The sequence below is a fragment of the Ursus maritimus genome, unplaced genomic scaffold (genome assembly GCF_017311325.1).
Source record: "Ursus maritimus isolate PB19 unplaced genomic scaffold, ASM1731132v1 scaffold_8, whole genome shotgun sequence".
NCBI lineage: Eukaryota > Metazoa > Chordata > Mammalia > Carnivora > Ursidae > Ursus > Ursus maritimus.
In genome coordinates this window covers 77,567,012-77,586,773 of record NW_024426996.1, presented here as the reverse complement: position 1 = coordinate 77,586,773, position 19,762 = coordinate 77,567,012, and the positions used below count along the sequence as shown (strand labels likewise).

Here is a 19,762-nt window from a genome sequence, read left to right as displayed (position 1 = left end):
TGTCATGTGCGTGCATTTTTTGTGGCTAGACAAAGATTTGGGCAGAGTTTATGTGCTGTATTTGGTGACAACCCCCCCCCCCCGCCAGGCATGCCCCTTTCTAGAATTTACTCCCTCACTTTCTGGGAGCTACTAGGGATTCCCCCTCCTGGTTTATTAATCCTTAAGAGTAGGACTTTCTATCTGAGTTTCAGCAACTACATGGCACAGACTGGGGCCTGTCCTCAGACTAAAGGCCGTGAAAATGGCTCAGTGGGTGAGTGATTGCTAATTTTCCTGCGGTTCCACCGGCATTTGGTCCCCTCCAGTGCCTTCAGGTAGTTGTATTTTGTTTTTCTTTTGAGGCTTTATAGTTTCAATTGGTGAGAGTGTTGATCCAACAGGAGCCACCAGGCTATTACCAGAAGCAAAAACTCCCATGGAGAGATTTAGACCAATGCCTGGCAAATGAGCACTTAAGACATGGGAGTTGTTATTATTGAACATGCTGCAGGGTTCCCTTCTGTGGTCAAGACTAGAGGCAATGTGGACATAGACACCCCCATGTAGGAAGGGGTCCACATTCAATGAGGGGCATACAGTGGGCATGAGACTGTAGTTGTCAGAGAGACCACTGAACTGGTGGGCAGCGGTGCTGTCTGGGAGGCTTCCTGGAGGAGGTGGTATTGGGACTGGACATATGTCAAATATTCTAAGATGAGAGAATAGACTTTCTGATTTCAAGGTTTTATTGATAAGGATTTCTAGCTCTCATGGGAGGTAACCTTTCTGAAGGTAAACCCTGGAAGATACTTCCTGTAGCAACAAAGAGATGTGAAACATCCACCAGTCCAAAGGCTTGAGGAAGCAAAGCCCTGGCCTGCTTACTCCATAGATATTTGCAGGATGGGACTAGTGCGGGGCTGGAGGTCAGGATCCCCAGATCTGCACCGTAAGCTTCGGCCACCACTCATCTTGCACGCTTCTGAGCTGGCCACTGCGACGTCTGTGCAGGCCAGAAGCAAGGATGAGAGGGGGCTGTAGTTTTCTGTCCAGGTACTTTTGGTAACCCCTCATTTCTCAGAGTCATGATCCTTTCTCCTGGACCCTCACACCCCATAGTCCCACTGGAGCTCCCAACCCCAGGCAGACTCTATTATAACCATGCTCAGAGAAGTGGTGTGCCCAACCCAAGGCCACACAGCCAAGGTGCCGGAGCCACGATTCCAACCTGGGACTTCCCACTGGCCCACGAGCAGCTCAGGAGGTTGTCCCCGTGCAGGGTCCTCCATCTCTCCAGCTGCCAATGGGAATTATAGTGGTATCCCTATCAGGGGTTGGCGTGAGTTTCAAAGGAGGCAGCGGATGTGAAACTGACACATAAATTGTAAATTGCCTGCAGATGTTAGTGTCTGTTACTGTGGTAACCGCCCAGCATTTATGGACAACACTCGCTCTCGGTACCAGTGGTCACATTGGCGTTTTAATTTAATAGCATTGTTATTCTTCTGTCATAAAAATAATATAAATTATGCATATGTCCAAACTCATCAAATTGTATATATTAAATATGTGCATTTGCATATCAGATATATCCCAAAAGAGCTATTAAAAATTACCTTCATTACAGAAAATTGAGAAAACATAGAAAAGTGGAGAAAGAAACAGAAATATTTTATTGCAGCCACCCCAGAGCACCCTCCGCTAATGGGGTGGGGGGTCCTTTTTTGGCTTTTCTTGCCTCTGCCCAGTGTGTTTGCCATTTAACACGGCTGTGATCACTGGTGTATATAATTAAAAACATTTTATACACAATTTTATATCCTGCTGTTTGTCCCCTTAGGGGGTGTTAATAGGAAGAGCGAGAACTGGCGCCATGCCGTCCGGGACCCTGGCGCCGCTGGGCTCTGGCTCTGGGTCCGGTGTGCATGTGCTCCTGGGTCAGGCCCGGTGGCCCCGTGGAGGGCCTGACCCCTTCCCGGCTCCGTTTACACATTCCCGTCCCCCAGCTCTCCTCGTCTTGTCTTGTTTTTCTAAGTTCAGTGAAATGTGCTTTTATTGTGATCAATGAACATGTCCAGTCCATCCTCCCGCTTCTAAACCACCTCTCTCCTCTTTTCCCTTGCTGTCAAAGCTGGCATTTACTTATGGCTCAGGAGGCCAGTGCAGACCAGGAGTTGCCTCTAACAGGCGCTGATGGGAAAAGCAAAAGGTGTTTATTGAATAGGAAAGTGAAAATCACTCGAGGCCTTGAGATAAGAGGTAGCTGGTACTTTTAAGAAGCAGCAAGGAGCCCAGTCTGAGTGGAAGAGCGAGGTGGGCAAGAAGGGAGATGAGGCTGGCAGGGAGAGAGGTGTTACCTTTTACTGAGTAAAAAACACAAAACTCAGTGGCATTCAACAACAAACATTTTTTCCTCGCGCAACTGCCGATCTCGCTCGTCTTGGGCTGGGCTGGGCTGGGCTGGGTGAGCAGGGGGCAGGGGCCCTGCTTCCTCCCCGTCCTCCTGGGACCCGGGAGCTGGCCTGGGTGGGTCCTTCTGGCAGGGGCAGAGGCTGGATGGTGGCTTGTCTGCTGGTCTCCCATAGGCCAAAGCAAATCACATGGCCAAGCGCAGCATCAGGGAGTGGTGGCAGGGGTGGTGCTGGGGGGTGGGGATTGCCCAGCCCTGGGTGGAACACAGTACCATGCTCTGTGCAGGGGCAGGAGAAGGGTGAAGCTTTGGGCTTCCGATATGGCCTGCCTCTGGGGACCGCAGACTACTCAGGCTTTAGACCACTCTGAGACCTTTGCTTTACTCTGAGGTCAAATGGGGATTTGATCTAGAAGGTTTCGGGCGGGCTCCTTCATGCTCTGCTGGGGTTATCTTAAGCAGGGGGAGGGAGGAAGCAAAGAGATCCTTTAGGGGGCTGTCGGAATCATCCAGGTGAGAGGTGGAGAGCTGTGGGACATTGTGATGGCCTGGCTAGTAGGAGATGGTGTGTGGAGAGGGAGACAGAGAAAGGAGACAGAGACTCCGAGGCTTGGGCCCGAGCCAGGGGAAGATGGAGTGGCCACCATCTGACAGGGGAGGCTGCCCAGGAGGGCTTTGGGAGGAAACAGACTCCAGTTTTGGGAACCAGTGGAGGGTTTGGGGCCAAGTCACGCTGTGACTTTGGTCGCTGTAGGAGAATGGAGTGGGGGCAGCGATCAGAGCTGCGGTTTATTAGAGAGTAGCTCCATTATGCTAAAGCTGGATCAGAGTTTCTGGGGCCTACAGAGTCCAGGCCAGGAATGTGTGAAGATTATGGGGGTCCCACCGATGGGGAACCCATGAGTGGCCCCCAGAGTAGGGCTAGTGTCAGATTTGTGGCCCAGTCACCTGGTCAGCACATGAAACCCCCAAACTGCTTCTGGAAGCAGGAGAAGGAGGAAGGAAGGAAGCAGGACAGAGAGGAAAGCAAGCCTGTGAACAGGTCTGTGTCCCCTGGCCAGGCGGGAGGGACAGGGGGACCATCGGCCCCTTGTTAGTGCTCCTGACCCCTCGGGCCCCTGCTTCTGGGTGGTGGCCCAGCCCAAGGATGCAGGCTCTGGTGGGTAGGGAGCCTGTTCTGTTGAGCTCTGTCGTACTGGGGTCCTAATGAGCCACACCTTCCTGTCTCTCCCCCCACAGCCGATATCATCTCTACTGTTGAGTTCAACCACACCGGAGAGCTGCTGGCCACAGGCGACAAGGGTGGCCGGGTTGTCATCTTCCAGCGGGAGCCGGAGGTGCGGCGGGACCTGGTGGTGGCGGGAGGGGCGCCACGCTTCAGCCGGGCCTTTGCCAGCTCTGTCCTGGACCCCGCGAAGCACTGAGGACAGGCAGGGCCAGCTGTTGCCCTGAGTTAAGCCTCCCACTACTGGGTGAGCCGGCGCCATCCCGGCCAGAGGTGGGGGGACGGGAGGGCTGCGTTTTCTGCAGCCGTGGGGCTGCCTTCAGGTGGCGGTCGGCGACTTGGCTCAGCCCCAGGCCGCACCCTCCCGAAGCTTGTTGTCCAGCAGAATTCCGGGTAAGACAGGAGCGGCCCGCAACAACCCACCCAGGAGTGATGTTTCGGAACCACTACAAGACCCTCATGATAACAAGAACCCCATTTGTTGAGCACCTACTATGTGCGGTCACCTTGCTACATTCTCTACACGTTTTCTCATTTACTCTTCACTGCCCACCTCAGATGTTGGGGACCGACACCCATTTTACAGATGAGGACACCTGGAGAAGTCACCCAGCTAGTGAGCAAAGACCAGGGGCTGAAACCAAGGCCATGCGTTGTCACGTACACGCCACCCTGCCTCAGAGAGGGGGCCGCCCACACACGAGCACGTGCAGGGATTAGAGGCTGAAGACGGGATGGCGAACACCAAGGAGGGGGAGGACGGGGAAGGGAGGAGGGGAGAGAGATGAAGAGAGAGGGAACAGGGGTGAGGAAGAGAAGAGGAGGAGTGGGGATTGAGGAGAGCAGGGAGGAGGGGGTTGGAGGCGGCAGGGGAAGTGTTGCAGGTGCGTCCCTGCCCCGTTCCTCAGGGCATGTGTTCCTCGAGGTCTGGCTGCTCCGTGTTCCCGCCTCTGCCCCGTAACCTCCCTCACGACAGCCCCAGTGGTGCCATTAGGTGCTCTTAGCATCCTCGTGTCACAGATGGGGAGCCCGGAGCTCAGAGAGTGTGACCTAGCTTAGCCAGGACACGTGGCTGGGAAGCAGGCAGCTGAAAATCGAGTCCTATGGCCCGAGCGTGCCAGTTTCCCGAGAAGAGCCCGGGTAGCCCACCGGGGATGGCAAAGCCAAGGGTCCTTTTTGCAGAGAGAAATTAGATGGGTAGATGCACGTTTCTTGACTTTGGAATTTTTCTCCTCTAATTTTTTTCTCTCTTCTGGTCCCAGTGACCTTAGTCATAGACAGTGCTCGTGGCCACTGCAGGGACTTGGAGGCAAACATACAGAAGAACTTGAAAGCTTGTCAGAAGCAGGACAGGTGTAGAAATCTAGCAAGAGGTGATTTAGGAATAATTAGCAGGAAACTTGAAGTTGTCCTTGGTTAGCTGACTCCGTTTGCTCCCTGGCGGGTTATACGGTACCACATGCACTGAACTTGTCCACTGAGAAGGCCGCCCTGTGCCCACAGTGGACTCACTGCCTCACTATTTTGAGGGCTCTGTCACGACGGTCCTTGTTATTATGAGCTCTGCTGCCTAAACCAGGATGGGTCCATGGAGGAAAGTTCGGGGGGAAGATGGCCTAATGTCAGTCTAACATTCTAGAATATTCTGCCTCCGTGTGAAATCTGTTCCAAAATGCATGCATTCCATGAATCAGGACCAAGTTGGACACTCAGACTGGAGGATCAAGCCAGAGCCTTGCCTTGGTGTCAGACCTCAGAGGGTCGAGTGACAGCACTTAGTGGACACCTGGCCTTTGGGGGGAGCAGTCAGTTCACCTCTGAGTCTCCACTTTCTCGTCTGTAAAATGGGGAGAATTGCGGTGCCCACTGCAGTGAATAGAACAAGACTGGGGAGTGAGAAGCACTTCACTCAGCACCCCGCACATAGTAGGTGCTCACTGAATGTGAGCCAGCCTGATTGCTGGACTGAGGAGGAGACAGGGCTTGGCCACAGACACACGCCAAGTCATCGGCCATTTAAAATACAGAGTTTCCTTTGACCCTGGCATTGGATCCCCAGCCCTCCTGGACATGGGCCACCAGGCTGCGTCGGGCTCTCGGAGGGCTTGGCCAGCGTGCCCTTCACCCCTGCCCCTGCCATGCTGGAGCTCAGGCCCCCTTGTCCGCATTTTCTTGCAGAGTAAAAATGCGCCTCACAGCCAGGGCGAGTATGACGTCTACAGCACCTTCCAGAGCCATGAGCCGGAGTTCGATTATCTCAAGAGTCTGGAGATAGAGGAGAAAATCAACAAGATCAAGTGGCTTCCGCAGCAGAATGCCGCCCACTCCCTGCTGTCCACCAATGGTGAGGGGCCCGCATGCGGGGGCGCCGGCACCGCCGGCTCGCACATGCTCTTTTCCAGCTTACTTGGACTGAGCAGTTTTCTAGGTCCTGAGAACTCGAAAACAGTATTTTGAGCAGTGGGCACATTCCACCCAGTGACTGTCCCACAGCTTCCTCAGCCTTGGCCTGTGGTGGGACACGGGGCTTGTTCGCACCATGACAGATGGCTGTGTCGGGGACATCTCTGTCATTACTGTTCTTGGAGGGGGGGCGGTGGAGGGAGTTTGGTATTCCCGACGAAGGAGCCAAACCTAACTCTTCTGGAATCCCCGAACACCCCTGTGGGGTTGTCACTCGAGAGTGCGGGGGGTGGGGGCAGCAGGAGGAGCGCGAGTTTCGGAGCCTGGCCGGCCACTTGACCATTCTGCCCCGGGGAGGACACGTGCGCCCCCAGGCCCCAGGGAGGCTCCTGGCCAGAACCCTGCTTTGCTGTGCCCCACTCAGGGCCTGGCGCCTGGGGCCCGAGGCTCGGCTTCCCCCTGCTGGCCCTCCTGCTTCTCTCGACCCCGTCATCAGTGGTGCCTGAGTGGTAGGAGGACAGGCCTGGACTCTGTCCCAGCCCTGTGACCTTGGGGTGATGGCCTTGCTTCCCTGAGCCTTGGCTCCCTCATCTGTGCAGCGGGGTGGACGCAGCCCCCCTGGGCTGTGGTAAGGGTGACGTGAGATGACACCCCGCCAGCACCCTGAGACCAGCCAGCCCTGCTGTGGAGGGTGTGAGCCTATCACGGTGATGCCACCTGCCTTCCCCGACACAGCCCAGACTCCGTGCAGCTACTAAGGCACCCTCGAAACTGCTTGGACTCAATCCCACCAAACCTTGTGCCCGAAGTCTGCCCTGTCTGCCCCTTACCTGGCCAACCCTTCCGCATCCCTTAGACCTCCAGTGGGTGTCACTTTCCACTGAGCCTCTGTGGACTTCTCAGCTGAGCCTGCTGTCCCTGCAGTCAGTCCTGATACCCCCGACCCCTCCTGAACCCAGGCCTGCCCCCCCTGCTCCCTGCGTTCCTGCTGTTCTCATCCTTCACCCTGCCAAGTGCAGGGTCCAAGAGCCTTAAGGGTGCCTGGCCCAGGGCCACGCTCAGCCAGTGGGGCCCTTCCCCTGCACGGGAGAGGAGGCAGTGAGGGTCTCCGCAGGACAGGAGCCCCTCACATGGTTCACATCCTGACCCTGTCACTTCTGCTTCTGTGGTTGTGTCTTCCTCGTGGGGGTGCTGGGGGGACGAAATGATATGAGGCCATAGCGAGTTAGAACGAGGCCGGTGTCTATGGAGCCACATACACGTGCTGCCTTTCCTTTTACCATGGGAGTGGCACATGTCATTCTCTTCCTGCCCCTCTGGAGAGAAGGTCAGCATCAGGAGCTCCCTACACCCCCACCCTCAAAGCTTCTTGACCCTGGGTTTAAATTCCAGCTGCACCCTTTCTGAACGACATGTCCTTGGGTACCTATCAAGGGTTTAATGATACCAGTTGTCTCCCTCTTCCTTCTCCTGAGCCGGGCTGTGTTTGTTTTGGCTGCAGTAGCAGCCAGGTTCTCCAGGGAAGCAGGACTGATACGATGAGCGTGTGTGTGTGTGTGTGTGTGTGTGTGTGTGTGTAGGCTTGTAGGTAGGGACACACATGTAGACATAGATATATGGAAAGAGACTTATTTTAAATTGTCTCACATGATTGTGGGGCTGGCAAATCCAAAATTTGCAGGACTGGCTGGAAGGCTGGAGATCCAGGGAAGAGCTAATGTTGCAGCTTGAGTCTGAAGGCCACCTGCTGGCAGAATTCCCTCTTCCTCCAGGGGAGGGCCGTCCTTTGAAGGCCTTCAACTGATTAGATGAGGCCCACCCACAGTATGGAGAGCAGTCTGCTTCACTGTACGGATTCTTTTTTCTTTTTTTGTGGCTTAACAACAGTTTATTTCTCATTCCCATAAAGTCCATCACAGGGCTGTGGGACTTTCCAGAACACCTGCTCTCCATGTGGGGGGTTCGCATTCCAAACTACTTTGAGTTTCTGGTCCCTGTTTCTGTATGGGCTTCCACAACGGAGGCAGGAAGAGCAGTAGGGTCTTGCACCCGCAAATAAAGTTTTCAGCCCAGCACTCTATGGATGTAAGATGTAATGCCATCTAAAAAAAAAAAACCTTCACAGTAACATGTATCTATATTTGGCCAAACACCTGGTGGCTGGGCTTTGCCGCACTGACATAGACGCTGAACCATCCCAGCCACTCGGCTCCTCTTCTATGTTCATGGCAGGAGGCCCGAGAAGTGGGGCCACTGGAAGCTGCCCTCTGAACGGGCCGGATGCTGCTCAGGAGAGAGCGGGTCACCCTGCTTTTGTCTGCCCTGCAGGGCTTCAGAGTGGGAAGCTGCATCTGATACGCTCTTTCTGGGAGTGGGTTTGGAGTTTGTGGCTGCCCTCAAAGGTGCCTCCCCTTTGACCCAGTGCTTTCACTGTTGGGATCAGTTGTGAGGAGCCAGAGGAGGAGGACAGGTACCCTGTCCGCAGCCGTGTTCGCGGCGTGGGTGTGCAGAAGGAGCGGGAACCCGCGTGTCCGAGAGCAGGCTCCCGGTCAAGGAGTTCCCGACGTGGCGCACCTGTCTCGTAGGCTGTGCTCTGCGCTGGAGTTAATCATGAGTCTCGTTTCATTTGCTCTGTTTCAAAAGATAAAACTATCAAATTATGGAAGATCACTGAACGAGATAAAAGGCCTGAGGGATATAACCTAAAAGATGAAGAAGGGAAGCTTAAGGACCTGTCCACGGTGACGTCACTGCAGGTAAGATGTGAAACGCGGAAGGTTCCGGCAAGCGGGAAGCAGTGTGGGCTTCTTTTGTGAAACAGTGAGACTTTAGGACTTGAAGGGCCTTTGGGATTTGAGCCAGAGCCGGGTTCGGGTCCTGGCCGGGCTGCTTCCTGGTGGGGTGGCCGCAGGGTTTCCCTGCCTCTAGCCTCGGGCTCCTCGTGAGCAAAGCAGAGATGGTGCTCTTTCTCCTGGAAGTGACATGGGGATGAGGCGGGGTGACGCGTGTCCAGGGGAACCTGTGGGCTGAACTTGTGGACTCCAAGCCCTTCGTCGAGGGGCCAAGAGGCCTGGAACAGGTGATTCTTGCCGCCTGTATGGAGGCGGGGAAGGTTAAGCTGCGGGGCCATGCCAGTGCAAACTCTCGTCCCCATGTGATTGAAAGGCAAAAGCACGCCTCTTTCTTCCAGGGGAGAAGCTGTGAGACATGGCAGAGAGAGTTCTGGAGTCCCAGGATCTGGGTTCCAATCCTGCCTCAGCCACTGGCTGGCGGCGTGCCCCTGGGCAAGGCTCTCAGCCTCCCCAAGCCTCCGCCGACTCCTGATCTAGAATGAGGCACACATGGCCAGCCTGTGTCGTCCTAATACTCTGCCTACAGGACCTCAGTCCTCACCGAAGTCCTGTAAAGGGAGCACACGATTATCAACCGCATTTTATAGATGAAATGAGAGCTGGGATCCAAACCCAGGGAAGTCTGGCTCCAGAGTCGGCGTCCTGTCTCCTCCATGAAGAGGGAGTGAGGTCCCAGCCTCCTGGGAGAGCCGTGGGGATGGTCAGTGGTGTCCTGCTGGAAGACTCCATGAAAGTCAGTCCCTGTCTTTCTCCAGCAGGGCAGGGGGCATAGCAGGGCCACCTTGTGTGTCCCTGGCTTCCAGAAGCCTGGAACATGGCAGGCACTCTGCTCCTGTGTGTTGAAGGGGATGCTGGTGCGCAGCTCATTGGGATAATATTCGTTCATCGCACACTTACTAAGCACCTGCTTTGTGTCCAGCCCTGCTCTGGGCATGGGGAGACCGCAGTGAAACAAAGAGCCTGGGGGCGGGATTGGGTCTGTGTCTCAGTGTCCACTGCTCCTGGGACCGGCCTGGCTCTGAGCAGACGGCCTCAGTCCTATGAGTAAGCTTCAGAGGTGCTGCTCCCTTCAGCTCGTTTCCATGTTTTGGCCAATTTGGAAAAGGCTGGGTCACATTGCATGAACTGCCTGTCCTCCTGGGAGAGGGGGACCAACTCACAGCTCTGAGTGTGTGCCCCTCCAGGGGGGAGGGGGACAGTGACGAGGCCTGGCATGGGGGTGTTAGTGCCTCCCCCGGGTGTCCCGATGGCTCCCAGATCCACTCGCCACTTGTCAGGTGGCTGTAGGCAGGGCCCCGCCCCATGCCTCTGTTTCCTCCCCAGCAAAATGTGGATGAGAACTCACTTTCCCTGAAACAGCTTAACATACGCACTCACTACGTGTCCAGCAAATCGTCGTAAATATGAAACGGTGATCAATGTTGTTCCCGAGATGGAGAAATAAATGTTTAAGCATACTGGCCTCTAAATGACGGGCAAATTGTGCAAATAAATTCTGAGAAAGCCAGGAGGCCAATTAGCTTCCACATTGAGTAATGGGAGTGATGCGCCCCCCCACCCCTGCCCCCCCACCCCAGCCCCCAGGAAGTTTATGAGGCTTTCATCTGGTGGGAAGGATACAATTATCACCTCTTAATGGGCTTGGCGTTTGCGGCAGAGCCCGTGGCCCGCGGGAATCCGTTTATTTCCCTCCCCCCATCTGAGACTTTGCTCTGTATCTCACTCACATCCCAAGATGGCCCTTAACCGTCCGTTGAGGCTGGAGGAGGAGAAAGGGAGAAAGAACGGGAGCATCTGGGTCTTTCCACCTCTTGCCTGTTCCTTATCTCCTTCCATGTCACCCAAGCCACCTAGCCGTGTGCAGCTCTTTACCGAATCTGAGCCGTTCCTGCTGGAGGCTGGGCTGTTACTTGCTGACAAGCTGCTCTACAACGGGCCCCGTGCTGGACCCCAGGTGTCAGAGGTGGGCCCAGGCCCCCAAGGAAACAGACATGGAGTCACTCCACCTCGTTGATTTGGTGAACTCCTATTCATCCTTTAAAACCCTAGTAGCCTTCTCCTCTGTAAAGCCGTTTCTACACAAGCCAGATAAAAACTCTCATCCTGCTTCTGCACCGTCTAGCCTTGTGTATCCCAGAATGTTCTGTCCTTAGTGTTCACATGTCTGCCCTCCTGCCTCTCACCTTGACTAGACAGACTGTGGCATCTAGAAGTGTTGGGGGAGGCAAAATGTTTTATTCATGAGACACGCAAACCTTCAGGGCATATTTATTTTCACTCCTCCTCTCCTTTGTTCTTTTAATGGCTTTGAAATATGGTTTGGGGATGGCAGTGAATGGCTGGAGCCCTCGGTGGAGGGCAAGGCTGCCGGGAGGGGAAGCGATGTTGCCAGAAGGAGGGGAGGCAGATCAAGGCTTTGCAAGGCCAGTGATGCTCTGACCTTCTCCAGGAACAGGTGTGACTTGAGAGAATCCAGAGGACCCTGGGCGGCTGTGCCTTGAGGAAAGGGAAGGAAAGATTAGGAGCTGACCTAGAATATCTGACACAGGGGGACATGGGCAGGGCGGGGCACAGAGCCGGCGGCACAGGAACGGCCCAGAGCCAGGTAGGCATGCACACAACGTTGCACACGCCCGCACTCATGCTCACACACGTGCACACTCACACCCATATTCATGCATGCAGATACCCCCACGCACATCCACACCCATGCATCCACCCGCACATATGCACCCCCCAACACTGGTGCACACACATGCACACTCAGGCGTGCACACGCAGGCACACACATTGGCACATGCTCACACTGGGTCCCCTGGTGCTGTGCGTGAGAAGGAACACTGCAGCACCAAAGTGGTCACCTCCTGTCTCAGCTGTCCCTGGGGAGCTTGAGGGACACAGCCCATTCATGTATTCACTCACCCACTCACTCCTTCCCCTGCGGGCCTTTCTGTGTGGGGTCCTGGGCTGAGTGCCAGCCACACAGAGACGAACACGAGAAGACACGGTGTGCCCCTAACCGTTCCCAGGCCACTGCAGGAACAAGACAGCTGCCTTGTCGTGTGGCCAGGGCTGTGACAGACTGTGGCCACTCCAGGGAGCCCTGGGCCTAGCCTAAGAGTGAGGTGGAATCAGAAGAGGTCCTCTGGGAGAAGGAGATTCTCAGGTCCCACATCAGCCCAAGTCTGACCCGCACGGCCCGCATCAGCCCTGCTCCTGCGTCCCCTCCTGGTTGCCCGTCCTACCCGGCACCACCCCTGCCGCCCTGTCACCCTGACCCTGCACCTGTTTTATTTTTCCAAACAGCACCTGTGCTCTATGAACTCTCACACACATGCACACACACACACACACACACACACACACACACACACGCTCACTTGTGTATTGGTTATTGTCTTTCTCTCCCATCTGAGGGCAAGCAGCCCGTCTGCCACAGCGCGTCCTCACCCAGTTCTGCTTGGATTCCCCTGACTCTACTTGGTAACTGCCGCCCCAGGCCCAGGAGCCCTGCAGTTGGCTGACAAAGTTGCACAGCCCAACACCGGGACCCTGAGCTCTTCCTCACTCGGAGCCCGGCCGAGCTGCCTCTCTCTCAGACGCAGTTCCCGTGGCCCCTGGAGCAGGGTCCCCCCAGGCCCACGCTAGAACCCGTGTGGCTGTGTGAGGCCTGTCCACCCTCCCATCACCCGCTAGGGAGGAGGTCGGGCACTAGCACTGAGAACTTACCATGTGCGGGGCGCCATTCTGAGTGCACTTGACCTGCATGAACTCGTGGGATCCTCACATACCCCTCTTCACAGATAAGGAAACTGAGGTCCAGAGAGGTGAAGTCCCCGGTAAGGGTAACCCTAGTGGGTGTCCAGGCAGTAGGGTTTCAGGGGTCTGCCTTTCCGCCAACATGCCCTGGCGGGGCAGTCACCCCGGGCTCTGCATTTCCTGACTCTGGGACTTCGACATGTCAGGGACATCTTGGCATCCAGTCTTCCCACCCAGGACGGGATGGCCATGCCAATCCCCATTTCCTGAGCATCGAGTCTGGGCCAGGCCTGGGGGGAGATGGATGAAGCCGTGTCTGTCTGTCTGTCTGCCCATCCCTGTAGCTTCAAAGACCTCACGGTTTCCTGGGGTGGGGCCTTGTGCCCGACACACAGCGCAGCGTATGCTAAGAGCCTTGATACAGATGTGTGCAGTCTGCTGGGGGTGAGCAGGCCCGGAACCCCGCTCCCGGAGCAGGTGCACATCTGAGGGGCTGTCGCTTCTAGGCCTTGCAGGAGGAGTCCGCGTAACTAGGTGTTCAAAGGGGGTGAACGTTCCAGGCAGAGGGCACGGAGGGAAGCAAAGGTGTGGGATCTGATGCTGTCCCAGGGACTCCTCACACCAACCCTCTCAGGGGGGAGTTTCTATGAGTTAGGCTAACACCAGCAGCCGTAGCAAATAACCCTGGCATTGCGGGGCCGAACACACAGAAATGAATTCCTTACTCATGGAAAGGTCCAGGGTCAGTGTTCCTGGTGGACACATAACTCTCCTGCAGGGACGCAGCCTCCTTCCATCCCACGGGCCTTCATTCCTAAAGCTCGGGTCCTCACCTTCCTGCAGTGGAAGGGAAAAGCGGGTAGAGAAGGCACACCTGCCTCTTAACCGGCTTGACTTGTAAGTGCCAGGTGTCACTGTGCTCACATCCTATTGGTCAGAACCAGTTACATGGCCACCCAACTGCAAGGGCAGCTGGGAAATGTAGTTCTTGCCTGGGCAGCCACTTCCTTGTGACAAGGGAATAAAAATGGTGGATAGTTGGCAGGTGCTGCCATGGTATCTTCTCATTCCGTTTTAGAGGTGAGGAAATTGGGGCGCAGAGGGGTTCAGCCACTTATTCAATTCACACAACAGGCTCAGAACCAATCCCAGGAGGCGAAGCTTTCCTGCAGGGCTGGCGGTGATGGATGTTGGCCACGTGGCGCTGCTTGTTTCCAACACGTGCAGGATGGACGCCCACTGGCACATTCCCGGCCTCCGGTTTTGATCGTGCGGCCCTGGCATGCCGTTTCCTGCCTTGGGCACCTGTCCCCCTGCAGTCCCCCTCCATCACCTCATCACCCTGCTTACCGTCCCCTTCTCCGCAGGTGCCCGTGCTGAAGCCCATGGATCTGATGGTGGAGGTGAGCCCACGGAGGGTCTTCGCCAATGGCCACACCTACCACATCAACTCCATCTCCGTCAACAGCGACTGCGAGACGTACATGTCGGCAGACGACCTGCGCATCAACCTCTGGCACCTGGCCATCACTGACCGGAGCTTCAGTATTGTGAGCGAGCCAATGCGGGAGCTTCTGCTTTTGTTCAGCTTCTCCAGTGAGTGAGGCCCAGTTTGGAATTCTGATGAGCTGGTTTGAAAATTTAAAGCCATGGCTGCCTAGGGTTATATTCGACCCCTTGCTTTCTCCAGGCGGATGTGTTCCCTGTCATTCTGAGACCGCATCAGGGACCTCAGAGGAGCTAGAGTCCTGGGGTCTGCCCTCCTGGAGGAAGGATGGTTGACCCACTAGAGAGTCAGGGACCCTCCTCCCTGTGGCCCAAGGCAGGGGCCTCAGCGTGTGATGAACAGCCTTGGGGGCCCACCCAGGGCTTAGAGTGACAGTCGAGGTGTCAGAAGCCCAGTTGCCTGGCAGTCCCGTATGTCTAGGCAAGCTAGGGGCAGTAGGATGGACTCCAGACCCCTCTGACTGGTCAAGAAAGAACTTGGCACCCAAGCACGAGCCTGGGAGGGGCCGCAGTGGACAAAGCAGCCAGGTTGCTACCACGTCACTCTGTGCTGACCTCAGCAAGCGTCCGTGTTAACTCATATCAGCCTTATGGCAACCCAGGAGACAGGTGCTCACACCTAGCAAGTGTCCAACCCAGGCCCCCCTCCAGCCCCCGACTCCCCATTTCCAACCTCTTTGTCCAACTGCGCTTTGTAAAGTTTGCCTCGAAGATGTGCAGTGGAACTGGATAGGAGCCCCCCCACCCCGAGCTCTCGTGCAAGCTGACAGTCTCCCAATGTCCCCTCTGTGCTGGATACCAGGCAGCTCCTGCTGCGAGAAGCTCCCCACTCGGGGTGTCGGACCTGCTATTGCTGCCTTACCCTCAGAGCAGAAGCCAGGGCTGGCTGGGAGGGCGTGTGGGAGCAGGAAGGAGCAGTCTGGAGGGTTGGAAGGAGAGACAGAGGGTAGCAAATGGCTTCTGAGGGCCGAGAGCCAGGGACTGGCCAGGGTCCACTGGGCAGAGAGACCTTGGGAATGGGGAGAAAGGGGGCTCGGAGGAGCAGAGAGCAAGCACATGCTGTTGGTCCTTGAGCCCAGCAGGAGGGTGTGGGGCAGACGCGGGGCTTTGGGGTCAGTGGGGGCCTCTGTGGGAGTCCCACTGTGTCCCCTAAGCTTGCTGACCTTGGTGAGGAACCAGATCCCTGGGAGCCTCCCTGACCCTTCCCCGCTAGGACTGCAGCACGCACATTCAGTGAGCCCCTCCCAGATGCACCCAGCATGCAGCCGGTGCTCTGCGTGTCAGGGAGCGTGAGCCTGTCTCCTTCCTGCCCCGAAGGAGCAGAGCGCTCTGAGCCGGGGTGAGGGGGACGTGGATGGGGGTGGTCACAAAGGTTCAAGGATGGGCTGAGGCTGGAGCTGCTCAGATTTTGGAAGCTCAGATTTGGCTTGGTGGAGAGGGTGGGCTGGGCATCTGCCTGACCCTCCATTCGGGCTGGAAGCCCAGTGGGCCCTGCCCTTGTCCCTGGCGCTCAGAGCTTCAGTTGGTCAGGACTCCTTTGGTTGCAAGGCTTCGAACACCTCATCCCTGCTGGCTCAATCAAAACATGGGCATTTACTGACTTATGGACCATGAGAAGCCTGCAGGCACAGCTGGATTCAGGGGCTGAAACGACATCATTAGATGGTTCTCTCTGCTTCTTGCCTCTGCTCTCTGCTCTGGCTTGTCTCAGGTGCCCTGTGGTAGCATATTGGGGCCAGCAGCACATGCCCTGCCCTCCCAGAATAAAGTCCAAGAGAAAAAAGACCAGTTTTCTGTGACCCGTCTCACCAAGCCCCCAGATGGCACCCCATGGGCTCTGATGGGGCCTCAGGGGCACCTCTGAACCCATGACTATGGGAGGGGGGAGCAGTGCTCTGATTGGCCAGGCCTGAGTCAAGGGTGCTGGAGGGGGTTACTGGGAGGGGGGCGTCACCTTGGGAAAGGAAGGCGCTGCCCCAGCATTTGGAGGCCGCCGTAGTGGACCGCACAGCCAGATGTCCACTGCCAAGTTTGAGGTGTCGACCAGCTTCCTAGCGGAACAAAATGGGTCACATGGGAGCCCCAGGTCTGCAAACGGGGTGGGCACAGGACTTGTGAGACTGCCGCGGGCTGTCCTCAGTGGTTCCTCACAGCACTCTACAGTGCACAGTGTGCCATTCGCCATCTGACTTGGCCTTCATGTTGGCACGAAAGCTGGATACAATGGCACATTCTCACCCCATTTCGCAGTTGCAGAAATAGAGGCTCGGGGAGATTGGGGGCTGGGCTGATGGGGACAGAGCTGGGACTCGCGCTCAGGCCTCCGTGGCCTGGCCCCAGGCTGTTTGCTCTGCCCTCAGGCTGCCCGCTGCAGCTACCGTCCTGGAACCCAGGCTTCCTTGTCGCAGGACCAGGCTGGGGACGCGTCCCCTGCCGGACTGACGCTGTTGGGCTGCTGTAAGGACTCAGTAACACTGTGAATGCCCACGCCCTTTACAAACTGTGAAGCCCGCAGCTGTGTAGGGAATAGTGTTCCCTGATATTCAGCCATTAATTCCTGGTGCTTCTTCTGACCCGGGTCCATGCTGAGCCCCGGGACACAGGGACAATGAAAGAAACTCGGCCCTGCCAGTAGGGGCCTCCAGGCAGTGTCAGGGACATCACTCTTGCTGTGAGCAGGGCAGCACCTGCACAAGCTGCAGTGGGCATGGTTGGACATGGTGGGTGAGGACAGTGGGAGGGCCGTGTATGTGTGTCCTGGATGGATTAGATTCCAGTAGGCAATCCTGGAGGCCAGGAGCCCAGTGAGGAGATCCAGTGATGGGCAGGCAGGGGGTTGGCTGTGGACAGGAGGCAGTGGAGTAGTGGGGCAGTGGGCTATATCATAACTGTCCTTTGGACTGTGGTGGCCACAGGACATTGGAACAGGTTAGTCAGGAATAAGAAAAGAGGATTGGTCCACTGCATGACTGCAGGCATAGTCCTCCTGAGTCCTTACTATCAGCTGTGCCTCCTTTGCCCCATTTATACACAAGAATTGTGCCTCTCTGCGTGCTGTGGGAGCTGCCATTCACTGCTGTATTTATTGAGTACCTCCTGTGTGCCAGGCTCTATGCCTGACTTTGAATTAGATAAAGACCCCTGCCCTCTTGGAGCCAACAAACAGCAAACCATTAGTATAATAAACAAGTACCATACCCAGCCTGCAAGCAGCTGACAAGGCAGTGAGACCACCAAACACAGTGGTGTGCATTTTTTCCAGCCCTGTTTGTCTACAGGGCTGCAGGTGTGGGCTAGGCGGAGCGGGAGCCAGGGTGGGGGTTTTGCCCAGTGAATAAGAAGACATGAGGCTGATGGTGCCTGAATCTAGGCTAGGTGAGGAGGAGATGGCTCACGATGAGAGAGGAACATCAGTCATGGGGGGGTGTCCCCCTGGAAACACCTAACTCCGTGTTGAACGTGTATGCTGCCTCTTAATTTTGTGCAGGTGGCTTGGTAGTTGATAGACTATAAAGACGACCTGTCTCTTGAGGTCGAGGTGTGTGGGTGCCGCAGAACGCTGACGGTTGCTGAGCTGGGCTCCAGGCAGCCCCTGCCTGTGGAAAGTGAGTACCCAGTAGGCAGACAGAAGGAGCAGAGGGGAGTCTCCAGGGGCATGTGGTGGTTGTGGAAACCTCCCTGCTGAGACCAGCTCGTCAGGGAACCGTGTTGCACGCAGCACTCGCCCGGGCCCGCTGCTGCTTGGCCACCAGAGTGATGAGACCCAGGGGCTCCGTGCAGAGACCGGCACCCGCCCTGCGGAGGCCAGTCTCCTGGCAGGGAAGGCGTCAGGACTGCAGGCTGCGGCTGTGATGCCGGGTCCTGTGCAGCCCTGTGACTAGAAAAGGTGTTTCATTTCCAGCGTGGGAGGAGGCCGGAGAGGCCTGCCGAGCTGGAGAATTGCTCCGAATTGGGAGACCCCTTTTGTGCAAGCACTTGATGGGGGGTTCTGGGCCTGGGGTTTCATCTTCCTTTAACTCTCTCCCTCCGGTGTCTCGACTTGTCTCGGTGGGTGCTGCTGTTCAGTCTCTGAGCCACTGGAAGTTTCCTGGGGGCAGAACTACCTTCTTGTAACACTTTCCACCTAAGCAGAATTGATCTCTAGCAAAGGTTTTGAGAGAAAGAAAAGCCTTCTTAGTAAAGGAGAGAAGGTGAGTGTTGTTTTGACAGTGCAAATAGATAGAAAGCTGACTCAGAGGACCTTTGTGCTGCTAATTTGAGACTTGGCTGCTCTGCATGGAGAGGCAGGGAGCCCGGTGCTCATGGAGTCTCTGTGTGTGCCCGGGCACCTCCTTCCTCTCCCTCACCCCCAAGATGGAAGGAGGTGCCAAGCCCTTTCTTTCCAATCCCTGGATGGCTATGGAATTGTGCCTTCTTCTCTATCCCTGCCAAAGGCGTCCCTGGAGCCAGACCATTCCTGCCTGGCCTGCTGCCAGCGTCCGACACTGCCCAGCCAGTGGCCCTGCCCCCCCCCCCCCCCCCCGGTCAGCTTCTGGAGAAAGTCCGAATCCCTCAGCAATGCCCAGAGGCTCATGGTGACCGGCCCCTGCCCACCTCCCCAGGCTCCTGTACACCTTCAGTAAGCGTCACTCACAGCCCCCTTCAGCCGGTCACCTCTGCTCTGTCCACTCCGCGTGCCTCCTGGGCCATCAGAACCCTCTGAGCCCACACTCCCTGGTCACACTGGGCTTTCCTCCTCTCTTAGTATGACTGCCTCCCCTGTTTTCTGCTGAAACCCTTGCGATGAGGTACGTCCCGTCTGAGCCCTCTCTATCCCCATACATAATGCAGGACCCAGCACATAGCAGGTGCTTACGAATGGTTGTACATGACGACTTCGGGTGGAGGAATTCCGGTCTCCGTGTGGTCTTAGGATGTAGGCACCTCCCTGTAAATCTGGGCTTTGGGGGCTTAGAGAACCCAGGCACAAATGAGTGACGGTCTGGGCTCTGGGGTCCGGCAGACCTGTGCCCAGATTCATTGTGTAACCTCCCTGGCCACCAACTTCCAGCAGTGTCAAATGGGCCAAATTCCTCGTCCTAAGGATATTTGTAAGGAATAAAGCAATCATGCTCGTAAAAGGCCTGACAGTAATCGGGCCTGGCAGGTGGCCAGTGTTTCCCTCCCAACCAGCAGCTCCTCAGGTCTTTGAGGCTGGCTCTCAAAATCGCTGCTTCGTCTCTGATTCTTGAAGCCCCTCTTTCTCCCCCGCGCCGTGTCCACATCTGTTTAAACAGCCTCTCATGTCCTGCAATACCAACACTGGAGACAGGCAGCTCTGAGTGATTTTTCTGGAGCTCGACGCCTCTTAAAGGTAACAGATTTGCACAGAGCATCTCAGCTGATGGGCCTCTGCTTTATTTTTAGCACTCGGAGAATTGTGAGGGTGGTTCAATTGATTTTTCTCCCCCTGAGCGATTTCTCATGGTGGAAGCTGGCATCGCACCAAGCCTCGGTCTGGAGCAAATTTCTAATTGCGTTTTACAGAGCAGGTCCTGAAGCGAGGTGGGATGGTGCAGCAGTTAGGGGCAGAGGCTCCAAACCTTGGTCTGCACATGGCCGCCTGGGGGCTGGGCATGTTCCCTA

At 56.2% G+C, this 19,762-nt stretch overlaps 1 protein-coding gene across 1 annotated transcript in view; it reads left to right on the top strand.

The window, feature by feature from the left end:
* The first annotated feature begins 1,855 nt into the window (after positions 1–1,855).
* PPP2R2C (protein phosphatase 2 regulatory subunit Bgamma) overlaps positions 1,856–19,762 on the top strand; it is a 51,436-nt gene continuing 33,529 nt past the window's right edge. Inside the window, exons 1-5 of the mRNA XM_008685817.2 lie at positions 1,856–1,901; positions 3,578–3,729; positions 5,796–5,961; positions 8,664–8,776; positions 13,999–14,176. Of these exons, the coding sequence (XP_008684039.1) occupies positions 1,856–1,901; positions 3,578–3,729; positions 5,796–5,961; positions 8,664–8,776; positions 13,999–14,176 (655 nt within the window). The remainder of the gene's footprint in view (positions 1,902–3,577; positions 3,730–5,795; positions 5,962–8,663; positions 8,777–13,998; positions 14,177–19,762) is intronic.